The sequence below is a fragment of the Callithrix jacchus genome, chromosome 2 (genome assembly GCF_049354715.1).
Source record: "Callithrix jacchus isolate 240 chromosome 2, calJac240_pri, whole genome shotgun sequence".
In the NCBI taxonomy this organism is placed as follows: Eukaryota; Metazoa; Chordata; class Mammalia; order Primates; family Cebidae; genus Callithrix; species Callithrix jacchus.
The window spans coordinates 75,412,321-75,436,017 of NC_133503.1; the positions used below are offsets into that span (position 1 = coordinate 75,412,321).

At 42.1% G+C, this 23,697-nt stretch overlaps 1 protein-coding gene across 4 annotated transcripts; it reads left to right on the forward strand.

Annotated features, from left to right (window-relative positions):
- The first annotated feature begins 514 nt into the window (after positions 1-514).
- Positions 515-22,582, forward strand: ZCCHC10 (zinc finger CCHC-type containing 10). 4 transcript variants are annotated; one of them, XM_008991288.5, is made up of 4 exons: positions 515-574; positions 14,363-14,524; positions 19,684-19,752; positions 20,725-22,582. In XM_008991288.5, exons 1-4 carry the CDS (start codon positions 534-536, stop codon positions 20,990-20,992), a joined length of 540 nt encoding a protein of 179 aa, XP_008989536.1. In that variant the 5' UTR covers positions 515-533; the 3' UTR covers positions 20,993-22,582. The 4 variants fall into 4 exon arrangements, with proteins under 4 accessions (XP_008989536.1, XP_008989540.1, XP_054107961.1 ...); XM_008991292.5 differs by having other exon boundaries at positions 19,711-19,752; XM_054251986.2 differs by lacking the exon at positions 515-574 and adding an exon at positions 3,491-3,837.
- Positions 22,583-23,697: the final 1,115 nt, after the last annotated feature.

Consider the following 23,697-nt stretch of genomic DNA (forward strand, 5'->3'; position numbering starts at 1 on the left):
TTTATGTTTGCACTCTATGGCTTGCTAAAGTCATTCTTTGGTCTCAATCCTGGTCAACTAATTCCTTTCTATTCTTCAGACTACCTCTAGTTTTCTGAACACCACAGTTTTATTCTTCGTCTTCGTATGTGTATCCCTCGTTGGAGAATGTTGTCCTCATTTTTCACAGATAACGTACTTGCTGTAATCATCCTTCGAAACCCTGTTCGGCCCGACAATCCGAGACCCACACCGGTCTCCATGGGCCTCTCCTGACTCACCAGGCCCCCCGCCCTGCCGACCCACCAGGCCCTCCCCTCCCAACCTCCAGCCCCTCCTCTCCCGACCTCCCGACCTCCCGACCTCCCGACCTCCCGACCTCCCGACCTCCCGACCTCCCGACTCGCCAGGCAGCGCTAAGATCCTGCCGCGGCTGCTGCCCAGAACCCCAGAGGCCTGTCTGGCTCCGCCCACGTCTATGGCCTCCGGGTTGGAAGCCCCGCCCTTCCGAGGAGTTCCCAAAACCCTGCGCGGCAGTCTTGGACCACGCTAAAATGGCGACTCCCATGCATCGGCTCATAGCCCGGAGACAAGCGTAAGTAAGGATCCGGTTCGGGCCCACGGGCGGCCTGGGAACGGGAAAAAGCGCATCAATGGGTTGATTTCGGACCTCTGTTGGGACCGGCGGACGATGTCCGTTTCTCAAGTACGCTGCCGAGTCCCGAGGGACTCGGGCCCGGGCGATAAGTCTGGTGACCGTAGGTTAGCGATTTCGCGGAAGACAGCCGAGTAAAGTCCGCGGCACAGGACATAGCGGGGTTTGAAGACAATTGTCCCATTCGGTTTCCCTGAAGGGAACGCCCACAGTTGGTCGGTCAGTGGTTTATGCCGCTCCGCCAACCTTACGCGTGTACAGGGAAACCCTGAAGCCCCTGTCCGACACCTTTATTCCAGCCCACGTAAACCTTCAGCTTCCTATTCAGTGTCCAGCCCAGCTCACTTTTCCTTCTTCCTTTCTTGACGCCTCCCTAGGAACACCCTCCCTACAATGCCGACTGCTCTCCCAAGCTATCTTATTACATTTTGCCACTCATTCTCTCTTTCAATAAATATTAATTTAGTTCCTATCTTTCTGTGCCAGACATTGGGTATAAAGAAAGAGATGTTCAACAAAAAAAAGCAAAAATAAAAAGAGATGTTCAAGACAAAATCCTCGCTTTCAGGGAGCTTACATTCTAGTGATGGAAACAGTCGATAAACTACAAATTAAGTAAATACAGCTGGTGATAACAGCTTTGAAAGAAATAAGCTGTTGTGATGGAAGGAGGGAAAGGCCCACTTTGGGGATTGATTGGACTGGAAAGCCATCTCTGAAGAAGTGGAATTTAAACAGAGACTGAAAGAGTGAGAAAGGAACAGTCATGAAAGGATTTGGAGAAAGAGCTTCAGGATAGTGGCATAATTGCTTTGAGGCTGATACTTACTTTTTAAAGAACTGAAAGGTGGCTACTATGCCTAATGAACAAGAGAGAGGGGCAGAAGAGATTTACAGTTGACAAATAATGAGGGGTCACCCCAGATGCCCCTTTCTGGTAAAGCTTTTTTTCCAACAGCCTTTGCACATCCAAACATCTGCCTCTTTTTCATAAAATATTTCATGACATCACTATTTGCATGATATGGAGCTCAATGTCTGCTAGTATATATATATGTGTTTGTCTATCTTTTTATATATCTTTAATCCAAATAATCCCTTTCTTTCTCTTCTTTCCATCTACTCTTTCAGGCCTGATAAGAAGAGTTTCTCAAATGTACAGACACACTTAGGGAGTTAGAGTAGTAAGCTTGGTGAAGGAAGAAGGCTTTGAAGTCAGACAGTTATTTTTTTCTTTTTTAGACAGCATCTCACTCTGTTGGCCAGGCTGGAAAGCAGTGGTGCAATCTTGGCTCATTGCAGCCTCTGCCTCCCTGATTCAAACGATTCTCCTGCTTAGCCTCCAGAGTAGCTGGGACTACAGGCGCCCACCACCGTGCCCTGTTAATTTTTGTATTTTTAGTAGAGACAGAATTTCACCATGTTGGTCAGGCTGGTCTCCAATTCCTGACCTCAAGTGATCCACCAACCTCAGCCTCCCAAAGGGTTGGGATTACAGGCATGAGCCACTGTGGCCCACCATTAAGTCAGACAGTTCTGAGATCAAAAATGGGATGATAATACTTAAGAAGAGTGCTAAATGATGTCACTAGGGTCCCATTTCTCCCAGTCTCTCATGCCTGCTTTTTGGTTGTTGGCTCCATACTTGGATAGACTCTCTTCTTTGGTCCCAATATGGCTGAAAGTATCCAGGGTCGTTTATATTCTCTCAGCTTCAAGTTGATTGTGCTTCTTTGGTCTAGATTGGATTACGTGACCAACCCTAAACCATGCCTGTGGGATTGTGAAGCTCTGATTGATTTAGAGATCTTATTCACCTTTCAGTACAATTGAATGGATGACCATAGCCAATGATGACCGTGGTGGATAGGTCAGAGGAGGTAAACGCAGAATCAGCAAAACCAGTGTCCACTGTAAATTTGAAATGAAAATAAGACTTAACATCTGAATAATACTGTTATTTCTTGTTTCAGAAGTATCAAAAAGTTAAATGTTTTATTTCTACAGTGTGTATTTGGTACATGAGTTATATGATTTGTAAAAGACAAATCTTACCTTTACAGAGCTTCCGTTCTTGTTAGTAGGCAAACGTGGCATATTATAAAAACTCTTGTGGTATACAGACTGTAAGTCTACAAGAGGTTCAGCAAAGGAGGGCCTTTAGAAGCTTGCGAGGTCCAAGAAAGTTTGGGGGTGTATTTGGGGGAAAAGCAAGAGAGGAGCCTTTAGTTTTCATTTTATATTCATCAAAAAGGTTTAATTTTATTTACAAGGAGCATATATTATTTCCATAATAACAAATTTAAAATAGTTTTTAAGGCCAGGCGTGATGGCTAATGCCTGTAATCCCAGCACTTTGGGAGGCCAAGGCGGGTGGATCACTTGAAGTTAGGACTGGGAGACTGGCCTGGCCAACATGGCAAAACCCTGTCTCCACTAAAAATAAAAAATTAGCTGGACATAGTGGTGCATGCCTGTAATTCCAGCTACTCAGGAGGCTGAGGCTGGAGAATCACTTGAATCACTGCCTGGAGGCAGAAGTTGCAGTGAGCCGAGATTGCGCCACTGCACTCCAGCCTGGGCAACAGATTAAGACTCCGTCTCAATAAATAAATAAATAAATAAAATAGTTTTTTTTGGGGGGGGACGGAGTCTCATTGCCCAGGCTGGAGTGCAGTGACGCGATTTCGGCTCACTGCAACCTCCGCCTCCTGGGTTCAAGCAATTCTCCTGCTTCAGCCTCTCCAGTAGCTGGGATTGCAGGCACGCACCACCTAATTTTGTATTTTTAGTAGAGATGGGGTTTTACCTCATGGACCAGGATGGTCTCGATCTCTTGACCTCGTGATCCACCCGCCTCGGCCTCCCATAGTGCTGGGATTACAGGCGTGAGCCACCGTGCCCAGCTTAGTTTTTAAGTTAGTAATGAGAAGTGAGAGGCCGGGCATGGTGGCTCACACCTGTAATCCAGGCACTTTGGTGGCCAAGGTGGGCAGATCGCCTGAGGTCGGGAGTTCAAGTTCAAGAGAAGTGAGAAAGTACTATTATCACTCTTTTTTTGTTTTGTTTTGTTTGAGTCGGAGTTTCGCTCTTGTTACCCAGACTGGAATGCAATGGCACGATCCTGGCTCACCGCAACCTCCTCCGCCTCCTGGGTTCAAGCAATTCTCCTGCCTCAGCCTCCTGAGTAGCTGGGATTACAGGTGCGCACCACCATGCCCAGCTAACTGTTTGTATTTTTAGTAGAGATGGGGTTTCACCTTGTTGACCAGGATGGTCTCGATCTCTTGACCTCGTGATCCACCCACCTCGGCCTCCCAAAGTGCTGGGATTATAGGCGTGAGCCACCACGCCTGGCCTTATTATCACTCTTAAAAAAAAAAGTCTTTGGACTAATAGAAGAAAAGGAGGGAAAAAGCCTAAATATGACCTCCTCATTCAGTAGATCTTTCAGAGACTTAACTAATGAGTCTACTAAATCAATTGGAATGAAATTATTTTTACCTCATAAGTTGTAATTACATCTAACAATATGTAAATAAATTATGGAATCTAGGCACTATTTGGGGTCATTTCTTCCATTAAACCTTATATGAGATTCCAGTACTCCCTCTTCAACATCCGGAGTTGTTATCAAAATTGGCTTGAAGACTTCCAGTAATGTATACTTACCTCCTGAAGTGGCCTATTGTGTTTTGCAAGTCTATCTAAAAGCTTATGTTGACCTGAAAGGAAATAGTATTTGTACAGTTAACCCCTCTTCTTTCTGACTTCCTTGTTTCTGACTGTTGCTATGATTTCAGTCAGTTGAAAAACCCTGTTTTCTACCTGAATTGTCATCAAGTCAGGGCCTTATATTGATTTTCTGGACTTAAGTGTCAGACTCACCTTTGTCATTGTTAAATTTCATCTTGTTAGATTCGACACAGAGTTGCAGCCTGTCAAGACCTTTTGGATCCTGATTCCATCATCCATTGTTATTAAGTATCCTTGTCAGCTTTGTGTCACTGCAGGTTTGATAAATACGTACATTTGTGTCCTCATACAAGGCATTTATAAAAATGTTGAACAAGGCCGGGTGTGGTGGCTCATGTTTACAATCCTAGCACTTTGGGAGGCTAAGGCAGGTGGATCACGAGGTCAAGAGATTGAGACCATCCTGGCCAATATATGGAAACCCCGTCTCTACTAAAAATACAAAAAATTAGCTTGGCATGGTGGTATGCACCTGTAGTTCCAGCTACTCGGGAAGCTGAGGCAGGAGAATTGCTTGAACTCAGGAGGTGGAGGTTGCAGTGAGCCAAGATTGCACCACTATACTCCAGCCCGGTAACAGAATGAGACTCTGTCTCAAAAAAAAAAAAATGTTGAATAAGACCAAGCCATGCAGGCCATCACTGGATCTCTCTTTCTATATATTGTCACTTACTACATAACAGATTCCATATGTTAATTGTATGGTTGTTGCATAAGATTATAATGGAGCTAAAAAATTTTATTGCCTAGTGACGTCTTGATGATCCTGACCCTGTGTAGATCTAGGCTAATATGTATGTGTGTTAGTTTCCCCCCCCCCCACAACTCCCCAGTCATCCAGAAACAGGTTTGGAGGAGAATGTGTCTTAGTTTTTAACAAAAAAAGTTTAAAGAGAAAGAAAAAATTAATAGAAAACAGCTGATTGAATAAAGATATAAAGAAAGAAAATATTTTTGTACAGCTGTAAATGTGTTTGTGCATTAATTGTTATTACAAAAGAGTCAAAAAGCCGGGTGCGGTGGCTATGCCTGTAATCCCAGCACTTTGGGAGGCTGAGGCGGGTGTATCACGAGGTCAAGAGATTGAGACCATCCTGGTCAACATGGTGAAACCCCGTCTCTACTAAAATACAAAAAATTAGCTCGGCGAGGTGGCACGTGCCTGTAATCCCAGCTACTCAGGAGCCTGAGGCAGGAGAATTGCCTGAACCCAGGAGGCGGAGGTTGCGGTGAGCCGAGATCGCGCCATTGCACTCCAGCCTGGGTAACAAGAGCGAAACTCTGTCTCAAAAAAAAAAAAAGAGTCAAAAAATTTTAAAGATTTCTAAGTTATAAAGTAAGCCAGGCAAGGTGGCTTACGCTTGTAATCCCAGCACTTTGGGTGGCCGAGGTGGGTGGATGACCTGAGGTCCGGAGTTTGAGACCAGCCTGGCCAACATGGTGAAACCCCATTCTACAAAAAATTTAGCCAGGCATGATAGTGGGTACCTATAACCCCAGCTACTTGGGAGGCTGAGGCAGGAGAATTGCTTGAGCCTGGGAGATGGTTGTTGAAGTGAGCCAAGATCGTGCCATTGTACTCGAGCCTGGGTGACTGGCAGAGCAAGACTCTGTCTCAAAAAAAAAAAGTTATAGGAAGCTAAGAAGAAAAGAAAATGTATTCATTTAGGGTAGCCTGGCCGGGTGTGGTGGCTTATGTCTGTAATCCCAACACTTTGGGAGGCCTAGGCAGGCAGATCACCTGAATGAAGTCAGGAGTTCGAGACCATCCTGACCAACATGGAGAAACCCCATCTCTACTAAAAATACAAAAAATTAGCTGGGCTTGGTGGTGCATGCCTGTAATCCCAGCTACTTAGGAGGCTGAGGCAGGAGAATCACTTCAACCTGGGAGGCGGAGGTTATGGTCAGCTGAGATTGCACCATTGCATTTCAGCCTGTGCAACACAAGTGAAACTCCATCTCAAAAAAAAAAAATGAGGATAGCTTAATGTACAGTATTTACAAAGTCTATGGTAGTGTCATGATTACTGTAGCTTTATAATACGTCTTGAAACCCTGTGTTAGCCTTCTGATTTTGCTCTTGATTCTCAAATGATTCTCCCACCACAACCTCCCAAGTAACTGGGATTACAGCAGTAAGCCACTACACTCAGCAATTTAATTTTATTTATTTATATATTTTTTGAGACATAGTCTTGCTTTGCGGCCCAGGGTGGAGTGCAATGGTGCAATCTCCATTCCTTGCAGCCTCTGCCTCCCAGGTTCAAGCGATTTTTGTGCCTCAGCCTCCCAAGTTGTTGGGATTACAGATAATTTTTATATTTTCAGCAGAGTTGAGGTTTGCCATGTTGGCCAGGCTGGTCTTGAACTCCTGACGTCAACTGAAACACCTTGACCTCCCAGAGTGTTGGGATATTACAGGAGTGAGCCACCATTTCTGGTCACAATTTTATTTTTAATAGGCAGGGCATCGCTATGTTGCCCTGGCTTGTCTTAAACTCCTGGGCTCAAATGATCCTCCCATCTGAGTTTCCCAAAGCACCCGGATTATAGGCATGAGCCACATACCTGGCCTAGTAGCTCTATTTTTTGGATATCTTAGGTATTTTCTAGACAAACGGCCATCTTTTCTTTTATCTTCTTCTTTTTTTTTTTTAATGCACTGTTTTTTTTTTGTTTGTTTTTGTTTTTGTTTTGTTTTTTTTGAGACAGAGTCTCACTGTGTTGCCCAGGCTAGAGTGCAGTGGCACGAATTCCACTCACTGCAACCTCCACCTCCTGGGTTCAAGCAATTCTCCTGCCTCAGCCTCTTGAGTAGCTAGAAGAATTGATGCACCACCACACCCAGCTAATTTTAGTATTTTTAGTAGAGACAGGGTTTTGCTATGTTGGCCAGGCTGATCTTGAACTCCCGACCTCAAGTGGTCCACCTGCCTTGGCCTCCCAAAATGCTGGAAATCACACCTGGCCGGTATGCACATTTTAAATGTTTTTGTTGCATATTAACAAGTTGCCCTTTGAAAACTTTGTGCCATTTAACATTCTTAACAGCAGTGTCCATATACACAGTGCCTGTTTCCCGCTTTTGTCAGCAATAGGCATTAAAAAGAAACTTGGCCAATATGGCAAGTGTGTCCTAGTATTTTTGGTATCAAGCTCATTTCATATAGAAAGCCTGTACCATTAAAATACTTCCTTGAGCCTTACTTTAGCAAATAGAAATGAAATATTGTTTGACTAGATAATTCATTTGGGTAGAAAGAAATGGTAATCTTGTTTGTTTTGAAATTATGTTTGTTGGGGGTCGGGTGCAGTGGCTCATGCCTGTAATCCAAGCACTTTAGAGGCCAAGGTGGGCAGATCACCTGAGGTCGGGGGTTCAAGAGATTATGTTTGTCTAACTCAGCAATCTATATGGAAGATTAGTATTTTTAGGGGTGATTTGTGAGTTGTGTTTAAAACATGCATAGAAAATATGTTAATCATACCTGGGCTTTGTTTTCTCTCTCTCTCTCTTTTTTTAAGAGACAAGTTCTTACCCTATTGTCCAGGCTGGTCTCAAACTCCTGAGCTCAGGTGATCCTGCCTTGGCCTCCCAAAGTGCTAAGAATATAGGTGTGAGCCACTGCACCCAGCCTCATACCTGGGCTTTACATGATATTTGTGAATGTTGTATTTCTGACAACAAAAAACAAATTCTGCAGTGTCTGGTGGATATTTTAATGACTAGGTCCCAAGCTATCCGTTTCTTGATATGGAGAAAACAACCTATGAACTTGGAAAAGAAGACTATGGCCTCTACCCCCAACACCTTCACATATATTCATTTTTAGGAAAAATCATGATAGGCTTTGAAATGGACAGAAAGAAAGATGATTACTGAGTGCTCTGTCTAGTCCACCCTTCCTGGCTATGTGACTCTACAAAGGCCTGCTTCTTTCATTGCCAGAAGATGTGGTGGCTCACACCTATAATCCCAGCACTTTCGGAGGTCGAGGCGGGCAGATTACTTGAGGTCAGGAGTTTGAGACCAGCTGGCTAACATGGTGAAACCACATATCTATTAAAATACAAAAATTAGCCAGGCATGGTAGCTGGTGCCTGGAATCCCAGCAACCGGGGAGGCTGAGGCAGGAGAATTGCTTGAACGTGGGAGGCAGAGGTTGCAGTGAGCCGAGATCATGCTACTGCACTCCAGCCTGGGTGACTCCCTCTCAAAAAAAAAAAAGAAGCAGTGCAATGCAATCACTTATTTCCCAGTGTCTACTGACCAGTTGTCAACTATTTATAAATTTATTTCAGCATTACTGATTGCCCATATATTTGTGTTGTTTGAATTGTTTTTTGGGTTTTTTTTTTTTTTTGAGTCGGAAGTTTTGCTCTTGTGGCCCAGGCTGGAGTGCTGTTGTGGTCTTGGCTCACTGCAACCTCCGCTTTCTGGGTTCAAGTGATTCTCCTGCCTCAGATTTCTGCAGTGGGTATTGCAGTTGTGTATATCGATGCCCTTACTATAATAATACAAATTCAGATAAGCCCCGAAGTTTTTTGTTTTTGTTTTTTTTTGAGATGTAGTTTTGCTCTTGTTGCCCAGGCTGGAGTGCAATGGCGAGATCTCGGCTCACCACAACCTCCACCTCCCGGGTTCAAGCGATTCTCCTGCCTCTCAACCTCCTGAGTAGCTGGGATTACAGGTATGCACCATCATGCCCGGCTAATTTTGTATTTTCAGTAGAGATGGGTTTCTCCATGTTGGTCAGGCTAGTCTGGAACTCCAGACCTCAGGTCATCTACACGCCTGGGCCTCCCAAAATGTTGGGATTATAGGTGTGAGCCATTGCACCTGGCTAGTCCTGAAGCTGTATTCATGGTTTAGACAGTCATTTGTTGAAATTTAGGAATTACTATTGGGGCGGGGGGCGGTGGCTCATGCTTGTAATCCCAGCACTTTGGGACCCCTAGGTGGGCGGATCACAAGGTCAGGAGTTCGAGACCAACCTGGCCAACATGATGAAACCTCATCTCTACTTAAGATACAAAAAATTAGCTGGGCATGGTGGTAGCAGGGCCTGTAATCCCAGCTACTTGGAGGGGCTGAGGCAGGAGAATCGCTTGAACCCGGGAGGCAGAGGTTGCAGTGAGCTGAGATTGTGCCATTGTACTCCAGCCTGGACAACAGGGTGAGGCTCAGACTCAAAAAAAAAAAAAGAAAGAAAAAAAAAAAGAATTACCATTAGGCAAAAAGTTGACTTTTATTATCTTTTATACTTTACGTAAGTAGTCTCATCTTATTTCCAAACCTGAAGCATTAACTCTTCAAATTAGTATTAGCTTAAATTTTGGATAAATGCTTAAAATAATTATTGTCAGGAATACACAATCTGGCCTGTAAGGCAGAAATTTGTTAATGAAAAGGCTATAGTAAATAAATAAATTGTTCTCTTAAACCCTTGCCCATTTCAACAGTCATTCATTTTGCAAACATTTACTGAGATCAATTATGTTTTTAGCAGAGTAAAAGATGACTGCTGTTGGTCAGTAATAAGAATTCAGATGCCAGGTTCAGTGGCTCACACCAGTAATCCCAGCACTTTCGGAGACTGAGGAGGGTGGATCACCTGAGGTCAGGAGTTTGAGAGCAGCCGGACCAACATGGAGAAACCCTGTCTCTACTAAAAATATAAAATTAGCCCAGCATGGTGGTGCATGCCTGTAATCCTAGCTACTCGGGAGGCTGAGGCAGGAGGTAGTAGAATCACTTGAACCCAAGAGGCAGAGGTTGCAGTGAGCTGAGATCGCACCATTGCACTCTAGCCTGGGCAACAAGAGCAAAAAAAAAAAAAAAAAAAATTCAGCATCTCATCGTGCAATCATGTTTTTTAAATCTACACCTTTTATTTTTAAAACAACCGTGTTTTGAGAAAATGTTAATTTCTGTGTATCATTAGAAATTAACATTTCTAATTGCTCCACATTGCTCTGATTGCTCTAATATGTGGACTAGTAATAATAGTTCTCATTTGTGTGTTACTTTATGTCAGATGCCTTACTGCTTGCTTTATGTACTTCCCAATCTATAGAGTAGATACTGCTCTCAATTCATTGGGTTGTTATAATGGTTGGGTGTGACCACTTATAAGTATTGCTTAAATTTTTGGCACAAGCTTGTATAAGCCCTGGTTATAGTTTTAGCTAATTCTCTCAAAAACCTAATAAAGTAGGTATTAACACTCCTTTTTTTTTTTTTTTGGAACAGGGTTTCACCATGTTAGCCAGGCTGGTCTTGAACTCCTGACCTGTGATCCACCTGCCTCGGCCTCCCAGAGTGCTGGGATTACAGGTGTGAGCCACCATACCTGGCCTAACTCTTTTCTTTTTTTAATGACGAGGTCTCACCTTGTTGGTCAGGCTGGTTTCAAACTCCTGACTTCAGGTGATCCACCCGCCTCAGCCTCCCAGAGTGCTGGGATTACAGGCATGAGCCACCGTGCCTGGCTCTTTTTTTATTTTTTTTGAGACAGAGTCTTGCTTTGTCGCCAGGCACCAGGCTGGAGTGCAGTGGCACGATCTCGGCTCACTGCAACCTCCACCTCCTGGGTTCAAGCAATTCTTCTGCCTCTGCCTCCCAAGTAGCTGGGACTACAGGCCTGCACCGTGCCCAGCTGATTTTTGTATTTTAGTAGAGGTGGGGTTTCACCATGTTGGCCAGGATAGTCTCAATCTCTTGACCTTGTGATCTGCCTGTCTCAGCCTCCCAAAGTGCTGGGATTACAGGCATGAGCCACCACATCCGGCCTCTCACTCTTTTTTTTTTTTTTTTTTTTTTTAATAGAGACCGAATCTTACTATGTTGGCCAGGGTGGTCTCAAAGTCCTGGCCCCAAGCAGTCCTCCTGCCTTGGCCTCCCAAAGTTCTGGAATTACAGGCATGAACCTCTGCACCTGGCCAGTATCACCATATTTTTCACAAGAGGAAACAGAGTTCAAAAATCAGTTTGCTCTGCCAACCATGGTGGCTCACACCTGTAATCCCAGCACTTTGGGAGCCCAAGGTGGGCCAAGGTTGAGGATTACCTGAGGTCAGGAGTTCAAGACCAGCCTGGTTAATGTGACAAAACCCTGTCTCTCCTAAAAATACAAAAATTAGCTGGGCAGGGTGGCATGCCCCTTTAATCCCAGCTACTTGGGAGGCTGAGGCACAAGAATTTTTGAACCTGGGAGGCGGAGGTTGCAGTGAGCCAAGATTGTGCCACTGCACTCCAGACTGAACAACATAGTAGGACTCTGTCTCAAAAAAAAGGAGAGAGGACAAGGAGGGAGGATTGCTTCAGCCCAGGAGTTTGATACCTGATAAGGCAACATAGTGAGACCTTGTCTCTATTGTAATTAAAAAAAAAAAAAAAATCAGTTTGCTAAAGGTCATATAGCTATGTAGTGAAAGAGTAAAGATTTCTTAAAAACTTTAAAGAAGTGCTGGGATGACAGTAAACCACTATGCCTGGCCTCTCTTTATATTTTTACTATCTGAGCACTAGAGTTTAATTTTTTCTTTTTTTTTTTTTTCTTTTTTTGAGGCAGATTCTTGCTTTACTGTCCAGTCTGGAGTGCTGTGGTGCGATATTGGCTCATTGCAACCTCTGCCTCCCGGGTTCAAGTGATTCTTGTGCCTCAGTCTCCCAAGCAGCTGGGACTACAGGCATGTGCCCAGATACCCAGCTATCTTTTTGTATTTTTAGTAGAGACAGAGTTTTGCCATGTTGGCCAGGCTGGTCTCGAACTCCTGGCTTCAACTGATTCACCCACCTACCTTCCCAAGGTGTTGGGATTACAGGTGTGAGCCACTGCACCTGGCTGTCTGTTTACACTTTGTATAAATTTGTACAGTTTGGATTCTTTTGAGTCTGTCTTCTTATATCATATGTTAAATGAAGCTGTAATTTATCCTTTTTTATTACCATGAATATTCCACTGTATTCTATACCACAAATTTCTGTTGTACTTCCATGTTATTTCCAAATTTGAGGATACTGCAAATAATGCTTCTGAGCACAGTGGCTCCTTCCTACAATCCCAGTGCTTTGGGAGGCTGAGGTGGGTTTTTGTAGAAGTGGTGTTTCACCATGTTGCATGAGCCACCATGCAAAGATGGCTGGGCGCAGTGGCTCATGTCTGTATTCCCAGCACTTTGGGAGGCCATGGCGGGCAGATCACTTGAGGTCAGGAGTTTGAGACCAGTCTGGCCAACATGGTGAAACTCCACTTCCTCAAAAATATAAAAATTAGCCGAGTGTGGTATTGCCCATCTGTCCAGCTACTTAGAAGGCTGAGGTGGGAGAATTTCTTGAACCTTGGAGGCATAGGTTGTGGTGAGTCAAGATGGTGCCACTGTACTCCAGCCTAGACAACAGAGTGAGACTCCATCTCAAAAAAAAAAAAAGAGAGAATCTCCCTCTGTTGCCTAGGTTAAAGTACAGTGGCACAATTATAGTTTCCTGCAGCCTTGAATTCCTGGGCTCAATTGAGCCCCCTATCTCAGCTTCCCAAGTAGCTGGGACTAAGATATGCGCCACCATACATGGCTAATTTTTGTATTTTTTGTAGAGACAGGGTTTCACCATGTTGCCCAGGCTGGTCTCAAACTCCTGAGCTCAAGTTATCTGCCTGCCTTGGCCTCCCAAAATGCTGGGATTATAGGTATGAGTCACCGTGCCTGGCCCTAGCTAATTTTAAAAAATTTCTTGTAGATATAGATTCTTGCTATGTTGTCCTGCCTGGCTGTTCTCAAATTCCTGGCCTCAAGCAGTCCTTCCACCATGGCCTCCAAAAATGCTGGCTCATGCCTGTATTCCCAGCACTTTGGGAGGGCATGGCGGGCAGATCACTTGAGGTCAGGAGTTCAAGACGAGCCTGGCTAACACGGTGAAAGATGTGAGCCACTTCAGCTGGTCAGCTTGATTATTCTTTACCCCCTTGTTGATTCTCTGATTCTTAAAGAAGCTTGTTAAAAATGTTTTGACAGTCTTTCTTAGTTCTGAGCTGGAAAGTAGTCTGAATGACCTCGTCTGTCATTAACTGGAACTTATTTGAGGAGCCATGATTTGAATTCAACTGTATCTTAACTTTAAGATCTATGCTTTTAACCATGTATTTTATGTATTAATCCATTTTCACACTCCTGATAAAGACACACCCAGACTGGGCAATTTAAAAAATAAAGAGGTGGCCAGGCGCGGTGGCTCAAGCATGTAATCCTAGCACTTTGGGAGGCCGAGGCGGGTGGATCACGAGGTCAAGAGATCGAGACCATCCTGGTCAACATGGTGAAACCCTGTCTCTACTAAAAATATAAAAAATTAGCTGGGCATGGTGGTGTGTGCCTGTAATCCCAGCTACTCGGGCGGCTGAGGCAGGAGAATTGCCTGAACCCAGGAGGTGGAGGTTGCGGTGAGCCGAGATCACGCCATTGCACTCCAGCCTGGGTAACAAGAGCGAAACTCTGTCTCAAAAAAAAATAATAAATAAAGAGGTTTTATTGGACTCACAATTCGACGTGGCTGGGGAGGCTTCACAATCATGGCAGAAGGCAAGGAGGAATAAGTCATGTTTTACATGGATGGCAGCAGGCAAAGAGAAGAGAGACCGTGCAGCAAACTGCTATTTTAAAAACCATTTATTCACTATCACAAGAACAGCATAGGAAAGTCTTGCCCCTATGATTCAGTTACCTCCAGCCAGTTCCCTCCTACAACACATGGGAATTCAAGATTTCAAGATGAGATTTGGGTGAGGTCACAGCAACCGTATCATTATACTTATTATACTTTGTTGTATTAAATCTAACATAAAGAGTAAAATATTTATGAATCGGACCATAAAAGTAAACATTATTTTATCCTTTATATTTTTTATATTTTACAGGGCAAAAGTCCCAAGACAAAATTTTAAGGCTTGTATTCTATTTTTTGTTCTGCAGTGAAGCAAATAAGCAACATGTAAGATGTCAGAAATGCCTGGAATTTGGACATTGGACTTATGAATGCACAGGAAAAAGAAAATACCTACATAGGCCCTCAAGGACAGCAGAACTAAAAAAAGCTTTAAAAGAAAAAGAAAACAGATTATTATTACAACAAAGGTAGGTTTACATGTGTTATCCAAAGGAATATTTTTTAAAATGTATATTTATAGAATTTATTAAAGGACTAAATGTTTCATGGTGGTTCTCCAGATTTTAATTATATTACTACGAATGTTTAATGGATGCTTGCTATGTGCCAAACACTGTTCTAGGGTCTTTATAAGTATTAGCTTATTTAAACCTGACATCTACACTATTAAGGTAGGTAATATTACTGTCTTTTTACATATGAAGAAACTGAAGCAAGGAAATATTGAACGATTTACTCATTGTTACACAGCTAGTAAGAAGAAAAAAATAATCATTAAATCATGCAGCCTGTGCCCCAGATTCATTGTCTTAATCATTTTGCTCTGTTGCCTCAACTGTCAATGAAATGACAGTTGAATTAAGAGATAGATTATATGAGCTGACATAGAAAGCTTTATATATCAGGTATATAAAGAAGGTAGGGAACAGAATATATAATATGCTGTGATTTATGTTTATAAAAAGAAAAATTGGCTGGGTGCAGTGGCTCACACCTGTAATCCCAACACTTTGGGAGGCCGAGGCGGGTGTATCACATAAGTCCAGGAGTTCAAGACCAGCCTGGCCAACATGGTGAAACCCCATCTCTACTAAAAATACAAAAATTAGCAGGGTGTGGTAGTGTGTGCCTGTAATCCCAGCTAGTCAGGAGGCTGAGGCAGGAGAATCGCTTGAATCCAGGAGCTGGAGGTTTTGGTGAGCCAAGATTGTGCCACTGCACTGCAGCCTGGGCAATAGAGCAAGACTCTGTCTCAAAAAAAAAAAAAAAAAAGGAAAAGAAGCAGCATCTTCATAAAGGTTATTAGTTATATAATAGTGTCTTAAATATTTAGGCTTTCAAGGCAGCAGTCTTCCAATCTGCTGGACATGAAACTTCTTCAAAAGTTGTACAGGAATAGGTAAATAACCAATTTCTAAATTATCAACATTCATATGCAATTTTTCCTAAAACAAATCTAGATGAGAACTTCCCTACTGGTCTGCTTTTATACTTCCGCTTTTCCAACAAACCTTCTCTAATCTCACAAAAGAAAGGTATACCTCTCGCCTATCTCTAATACTTTAGTGTGTTGTCCTCATGTATAAATACCTAGATGGTTTTTCAAAATAGTGGTATTTGTATTGAGAAAGTAAATGGCCATAATAGTTTTGTTTGTTTTGAGACAGGTTCTCACTAGGTCTCACTGTGTCACCCAGGCTGGAGTGCAGTCTCTTCTCACTGCAACCTCCAACTCCTGGGCTCAAGTGATCCTCCCACCTCAGCCTCCCAAGTAGCTGAGACTTCAGGTGCATACCACGATGCCTGGCTTATTTTTTGCATTTTTTGTAAAGACAAGATTTTGCCATGTTGCCCAGGCTGGTCTCAAACTTCTGAGCTCACGCAATCCACCTGCCTCAGCCTCCCAAAGTGTTGGGATTATAGGTGTGAGCCACTATGCCCAGCTGGCCATGATTTTTGAGAGTAAGTTCTTTTTTTTTTTTTTTTCTTTGAGATGGAGTTTCGCTGTTGTTACCCAGCTGGAGTGCAATGGCGCAATCTTGGCTCACCGCAGCCTCCACCTTCTGGGTTCAAGCAATTCTCCTGCCTCAGCCTCCCAAGTAGCTGGGACTACAGGTGCCCACCACCATGTCCAGCTAATTTTTGTATTTTTAGTAGAGACGGGGTTTCACCTTGTTGACCAGGATGGTCTCAATCTCTTGACCTTGTGATCCACCTGCCTTGGCCTCCCAAAGTGCTGGGATTATAGGAGTGAGCCACTGTGCCCAGCCTGAGAGTAAATTCTTTTTTAAGGTTTTTCCCCCAACAAAATTGGTGGGGGACCTAATTGAATTGTCAATTTAAAAATATTTTTTACTGATATATTCTTATATGACTTGTGGAATGTAACATAGAAGGAATGCAGAGAATTGAGTGATACTGAAGTAAGAAGTCTTTCCATTTCCATGATTCTATTTAGGTTAAGGTTTCTCCAGGTTAAATCTATAAAACTGTAAAATAATTTAATTCCCAAAGAGCCATCTCTATTGAAAAAATAAAATTTAAAAATAGGAATTTAGCCAGGCGTGGTAGCTCACGCCTGTAATCCCAGCACTCTGGGAAGCTGAGGCAGGCAGATCACAAGGTCAGGAGTTCAAGACCAGCCTGGCTAATATGGTGAAACCCTGTCTCTATGAATAATACCAAAAAAATCAGCTAGGCATGATGGCACATGTCTGTAGTCCCAGCTACTTGAGAGGCTGAGGCAGAAGAATCGCTTGAACCTAGGAACAGAGGTTGTAGTGAGCCGAGATTGTGCCACTGCACTCCAGCCTGGGCGACAGAATGAGACTCTGTCTCAAAAAAAAAAAAGAATTTAATTGATGTCAAACCTGGTCACATTCTACTCTGAAGTTTTTATTTATGGATATATAAACTAGAAAAAAAATCTGTCATTAGGAAATACATTTCTGGACCAGGCACAGTAGCTCATGCCTGTAATCCCAGTACTTTGAGAGGCTGAAGTGGGTAGATCACTTGAGGTCAGGAATTCGAGACCATCCTTTCCAACACGGCAAAACGCCATCCCTACTACACGTATAGAAATTAGCTGGGTGCAGTGATATGCACCTGTAATTCCAGCTACTCAGGAGGCTGAGGCAGGAGGATCACTTGAACGTGGGAGGCGGAAGTTGCAGTGAGCTGAGATAACACCACTGCACTCCAGCCTGGGAGATAGAGTGAGACTCTTACACACATACATGCACACACAGATATATGTTACCAATAAAGTAACAGTTATTAAAATTTATAATATTGTCCAGCTGCGGTGGCTCACACCTGTAATCCCAGCACTTTGGGAGGCCAAGACAGGAGGATCACTTGAGGCCAGTGCAACATAGCAATATTCTGTTCCTATTAAAAAAAAAAAAAGTTAGCTGGATGTGGCAGCGCATGTCTGTGATCCCAGCTACTTGGGATACTGACTTGGAGGATTGCTTCAACCCAGGAGGTCAAGGTTACAGTGAGCTGTAATTGCACCATTGTACTCCAGCCTGGGTGAGAGAATGAGACCCTGTCTCAAAAGAAGAATTGTTAAACTTTTTCTTTTTTTTGGGATGGAGTCTCACTCTGTTGCCCAGGCTAGAGTGCAGTGATGCGATCTCGGCTCACTGCAACCTCTGCCTCCTGGGTTCAAGCCATTGTCATGCCTCAGCCTCTCGAGTAGCTGGGACTACAGGTGTGCACTACGGAGCCCAGCTAATTTTTTGTATTTTTAGTAGAGATGGGGTTTCACCATGTTAGCCAGGATGGTCTCAATCTCCTGACCTTGTGATCTGCTCGTGTCAGCCTTCCAAAGTGTTGGGATTATAGGTGTGAGGCAACATACCCGAAGTTTACTTCCCTCTCTTGTTTTTTTTTTTTTTTTTTGTCCTACATGTAAAGATCCCCCTCTTATTTTACTCCCAAAATGACAATTCGGTAAGGAATTCCATTGTGTAAAAAACTTTACATAAATACACATTTATGTTTGGAGACTCAGGAAATAAACACAGAAACAGAATCTAGGAAATATAGAAAGGGCCAGAATATAAAAACGTTGGCCACGTGTGGTGGCTCACACCTGTAATCTCACACTTTGAGAGGCTGAGCAGCTTGCTTGAGCTCAGGAGTTCCAGATCAGCCTGGGCAACATGGTAAAACCCCGTCTGTACAAAAAAATGCAAAAATTAGCTAGGGGTGGTGGTAAACACTTGTAGTCCCAGCTACTCAGGAGGCTGAGGTGGGAGGGTTGCTTGAACCTGGGAGGCAGAGGTTGCAGTGAGCCAAGATCGTGCCACTGCACTCCAACCTGGGTAACAGTGATACCCTGTCTCAAAAAGAAAAAAAAGAAGTTAAATTTACAGGACTGAGGTGATATAATTAATTCTGGGGGGTTTTGTTGTTGTGTTGTTTTGAGACAGTCTTGCTCTGTCTCAAGCTGGAGTTCAGTGGCACTATCTTGGCTCACTGCAACCTCTACCTCTCAGGTTCAATAGATTCTTCCACCTTAGTCTTTCAAGTAGCTGGGACTAAGGCGTGTGCCACCACGCCTGGCTAAATTTTATATATTTTTAGGAGAGACCAGGTTTCACCGTGGCCAGCCTGGTCTCAAACTCCTGACATCAAGTGATCTGCACGCCTCAGCCTCCCAAAGTGCTGGGATTACAGCTGTGAGCTACCGCACCTGGCCTAATGCTGTAATTTAAAAACCTGATTTAGCATGCATGTTGTTTGGCAGCATAGCAGCAGCAAGCCATTTGTTCCTTTCATTCAAATTTACCAGACTTTGTTCTTTATAAATAATGTGAGTGAGGCCAGGTGCAGTGGTTTATGCCTGTAATCCCAGCACTTTGGGAGGCCAAGGGGGGCAGATTACCTGAGGTCAGAGTTCAAGACCAGCTTGGCCAACATGGTGAAACCCTGTCTCTACTAAAAAATGCAAAAATTAGCTGTGCATAGTGATGGGCATTTGTAATCCCAGTTATTTGTGAGGCTGAGGCAGGAGTATTGCTTGAACCCAGGAGACAGGTTGCAGTGAGCCAAGATCTCACCACTGCACTCAAGCCTGGGCAATAGAGTGAGACTTCGTCTCAAAAAAAAATAAGAATAATGTGAATGAACGTAGTCTTGAAGTATTAAATTTCTGGTCTTTAAGGAGTAAATAACTCAACAGTCGGGGGGGCATGTGGAAAAATAAATAGGTCTTTTTAAATTAAAGATCTGTTTTTGAAAAATTACGAAATGGCTGTTTATATGATTCTGTGAACTCAAACTACAAATTATAGCTCTTGTGCTATTTGCTTTGTTCTGTTATTCAGTAAGTAGTGATGTAGCTATGTCAGTTTAAGTTCCTGACTAAAACAATTTAATTATCTTAACTACTAACATACCTGACTTTCATACAGGTGATAAGTCTGTCTTAGATGCTGGTTAAATTGACTGCATGTACCATATACAGCCTACAATAGCATACTTTCCACTTGCTTATAACAAAAACTACTGTACTCTACATGTTATAAAAACGCAGAATGTTTCTTCAATATAAAATGGTTTTGGGGATAGCAGAAGGGTTTGTCTGAGCTGTGTATAATCACTCTATTAACAGGAGTTTTTCCCCCTTCATGTTTATCAGCATTGGAGAGACCACTGTAGAAAGAAAGACCAAGAAAAAAAGGTATGTGTGGTTTTGGGAGTACTTTACAGATAATATGTAATGCTAATTGGAGGGATGGGAAAGGTGATTTTAAAATAATAGCTGTAAGATTTGGATCTGAAGTCTCTTATTGCAATTCATAATTAAATAATCCTATTTTCTGATAACTTCCTTATTTTAACCTGTCTGGAATGTATTGCTTCCATTTCTCCTTTTACTCAACTTTCTAGAGTCCTTATACCTGGAAACAATAAATAATTGTCTTCCTTTGGCTTAAAATAGGAAATGTTAATAGACTGCTAAGAAATTGTTGGCCAACCATATCTGGTCCAAAGTAGTTAAAATAAAGATGATGAAATAGTAACAAGCTATATGAGGTTTAAATAGAGCCAGTTGTTACACTGCAGCTTTATTCTAACATTATCACCTCTGAAATGTAATATAGTAGATACTCTTATCTTGAATTCCAACCAAGAGAATTAAGTTGCTGAAGCAACAATATCTTACAAAGAGAGGAGTGTAGTTTACAGCAGTTAGGCAATCCCCAAAACATCAAACCAAAGGATAACATGCTAGTAAAGCTCAGTATATACATATATATATATAATCGGAATCATGTAAAATTGCTTTTGGCCAGGCACGATGGCTCATGCCTGAAATCCCAGCACTTTGGGAGGCCGAGGCAAGTGGATCACTCAGTCAGGAGTTCAAGACCAGCCTGGCCAACATGGTGCAACCCCGTCTCTACTAAAAATACAAAAATTAGCTGGGCGTAGGTACACGCGCATGTTATCCCAGGTACTTGGGTGGCTGAGGCAGGAGAATTGCTTGAACCTGGGAGGCAGAGGTTACAGTGGGTCAAGATTGCGCCACTGCACTCCAGCCTGGGCGACAGAGCAAGACTCCATCTTAAAAAGAAAATAAAAAAGAAATTGCTTTTAACATTCTATTAAATGTGCCTTCCAATATATTTAATTGTGTATTGTCTAATAGGTCTAAGAGTGTAACCAGTTCAAGTAGCAGTAGCAATGGCAGTTCAGCCAGTGATTCTTCATCAGAAAGTGAAGAAACATCTACCTCATCCTCCTCAGAGGACAGTGACACTGATGAAAGCTCCTCTAGTTCCTCATCCTCAGCCTCCTCCACAACCTCATCCTCCTCCTCTGATTCAGACTCAGATTCCAGTTCTTCTAGTAGCAGCAGCACCAGCATGGATAGCAGCTCTGAGGATGAACCACCAAAGAAGAAGAAAAAGAAATAGTTGTTCCATCCATATTGGACTGATGGACCGAAAACATTAATGTGATTCTTGAAAGGGAATTTAGAATATGTTAAGGCCAAATAGGTTAACTGGTGAAAATTTTTAGAATTCAAAAGTTTCTAAATGTTTTATATTGCAAGAGCATAAAGAGTATTAATAATGAATTATATATAGAGAGAGACTTTTTTATTTGAAGGGTGAATCCTGTTTTTCATTTTTTTCTTTAAAATATCTCTCTAGAACTTAAAGCTGAAATCTCCAAATCTGTTTGTGTGATGAAACTATCTTTTCTTTCTGTGAAATAAATGCCATACTTTGTTATATATGTTAGTGGTATATACCAGACATATTTTCAGGATGGTGCATCAGAATATTTGGCAGTGAATTTCTAATGCTTTTGGCTATGAATTATGTAAGATTTAATATATTGTTACTGTAAGCATAGGAGTTTTCCTATTGTTAATAAATGTGCTCTATTTTTACATTTATGTTCAGAAAGTTATTCTGACTTTTTGTCCTAAGTGGTATGTTCAAGGAGCCTATTAATATATTTATAGTTTTTGAATGCTACAAGTTTCAAGTTGCTGTGTTACATCATTCATTTTCTTCTGGTTCCTTAAGTTTTTCAAGTTATCCTTTTATAAGGAAAATTTTTCTAGAGGAACCTAAAAAGGGAGAAAAAATCTGAAACTACTTAGGAGTGTAATCTTGGTGCCTTCCGACAGTCAGTGTATCAGAAAAGAAAGCAGCCATGTAAGAGGCTAACTTAAGCAGAAGTACTAGAAATATCTTCGTGTATTAACATGCAATAAAAGGTACCATTCAAAGCAGGGGAAAGGTAGGAGGAAGAGGTAATTTTTACTGCAAATTAGGGCAGCCTTGGTCACCTTTTATTAAAAGCTTTTTTAAGCTTTCATAAAGATTGCCTTTTGTTATTTTTGCAATTATTATAGTATAGTTTATATGCTAACTAGTCATTTAACAGTCTAGTGCATAAATATGAATGACTAGGATTAATCTGGTGTGGTTACATAGGATATACATAGTTGAAATCTAGCATGAAAGGCTAAAAAGAAAATGCTGCACAATATTTCTTTAAAAATAAAATGTTACTGAGGCAAGAGTCTTTGGTTTAACATCACAGTATTCTGTGATGTCTTTTTAACTTTTTGGAAAGAGGTATCATTTGTAGAAAAATTTTGATTTGGGTTAAATACAGGTTTTTAAAACTATAAATGTCTTATATTTTTATGAAAAAGCAGTGGAAAATTACTTTTGAAGAAAATTAGCTATTTAAATATTAAAATATACGTATGTTGTGAGTTTAGGGAACCTGTAATTACTTGTCGGTTTTACAAAACCATCTGTGTTCAGTGGTTGTAAATAAATTCTCAAAACAATTTCAAAAGCTGCCTACAGAATATTATCACTTGACAGATAAAGTTAATAAATTACCAATCAGGCACATTTGATAATGTTTGTCTCTGTAAAGGTAATGTGAGCAGTTAAAGAACATGGATGAGAAAAGAATGTGTTAACATAGGTTGCATCACTTGCAGTTAAATAAAACTCAACAATTTGTGCTCACAAGCTTCAGCTTCTGTTATCTCTTTACTGTTTTATTTAATCCCAATTCTTACTCCATTTGAGATGTAAGGGCATTTGAACAAATTCTAATTTTAAAGTTTTACTATTAGGGCTGTTAAAAGTATGACTGGGCCAGATGCAGTGGCTCACACCTGTAATCCCAGCACTGGGAGGCCAAGGTGGGTGGATCATTAGGTCAGGAGTTCGAGACCAACCTGGCCAAGGTGGTGAAACCCCATCTCTACTAAAAAATAAAAATAAATAGCCAAGCACAGTGGTGCCCACCACTGTGATCCCAGTTACTCAGTAGGCTGAGGCAGGAGAATCGCTTGAACCCCAGAGGCAGAGGTTACAGTGAGCCAGGATTGCGCCACTGGGCTCTAGCCTAGGCTAGAGAGCAAGACTCTTGTCTCAAAAAAAGAAAGTATGACTGAGAGGTACAGAGAGCAGGAGCTCAATTCTTCTAGTACATTTCTTTCATTCAAAAAGAATCAGGCTGGTCACAGTGGCTCATGCCTATAATCCCAACACTTTAAGAGGCTCAGATGGGAGAATCACTTGAGTCCAGGAGTGTGAGACCAGCCTGGGCAACATAGTAAGACTTCTTCTCTACAAAAAATTGAAAAAAATTGAAAAATTTGTTGGGCATGGTGGTGTGCCCCTATAGTCTCAGCTACTCAGGAGACTGTGGCAAGAGAATCACTTGAGCTGAGGTGGTTGAGGCTGCAGTAAGCTGTGATTGTGCCACTGCAGTCCAGCCTGGGTGACAGAGTGAGAAAAAACAAAATCAATGGCAAAGTGGATACTAACTTTGAAAAGTTTTGTTTTTAGTCCTGCCTAAAATCAGGACTCTGGAAGTTGAGTCCCTGGCAAATACAGTGAGTATATTACTTAACCGCAATCATATGAGTATATTACATAACTACAGTCATATCAAAAGGAATTGTTAGATGATAGGTTTTCATTACACACACACATTTTGTTATTAATAGACTATACAATATACAGATTTTGCCCTAGAATGAACATACAGCATTAGCCATAACTTAACACTGGAAGTAGAAAAAGTGCAGAGAGTCATATGTATTCTTTTTAAATTTTGAACTGTAGATTTACAG

What these genes read in the sequence shown, in the direction of transcription:
- ZCCHC10 (XM_054251986.2), top strand. Translation starts at nt 3,560, where the DNA reads ATGAGAAGTGAGAGGCCGGGCATGGTGGCTCACACCTGTAATCCAGGC. An exon ending in CTGAGTAGCTGGGATTACAG is followed by an intron (nt 3,838 to 14,362) that starts GTGCGCACCACC and finishes TTTGTTCTGCAG; the next exon opens with TGAAGCAAATAAGCAACATG. An exon ending in AGATTATTATTACAACAAAG is followed by an intron (nt 14,525 to 19,683) that starts GTAGGTTTACAT and finishes CTCTATTAACAG; the next exon opens with GAGTTTTTCCCCCTTCATGT.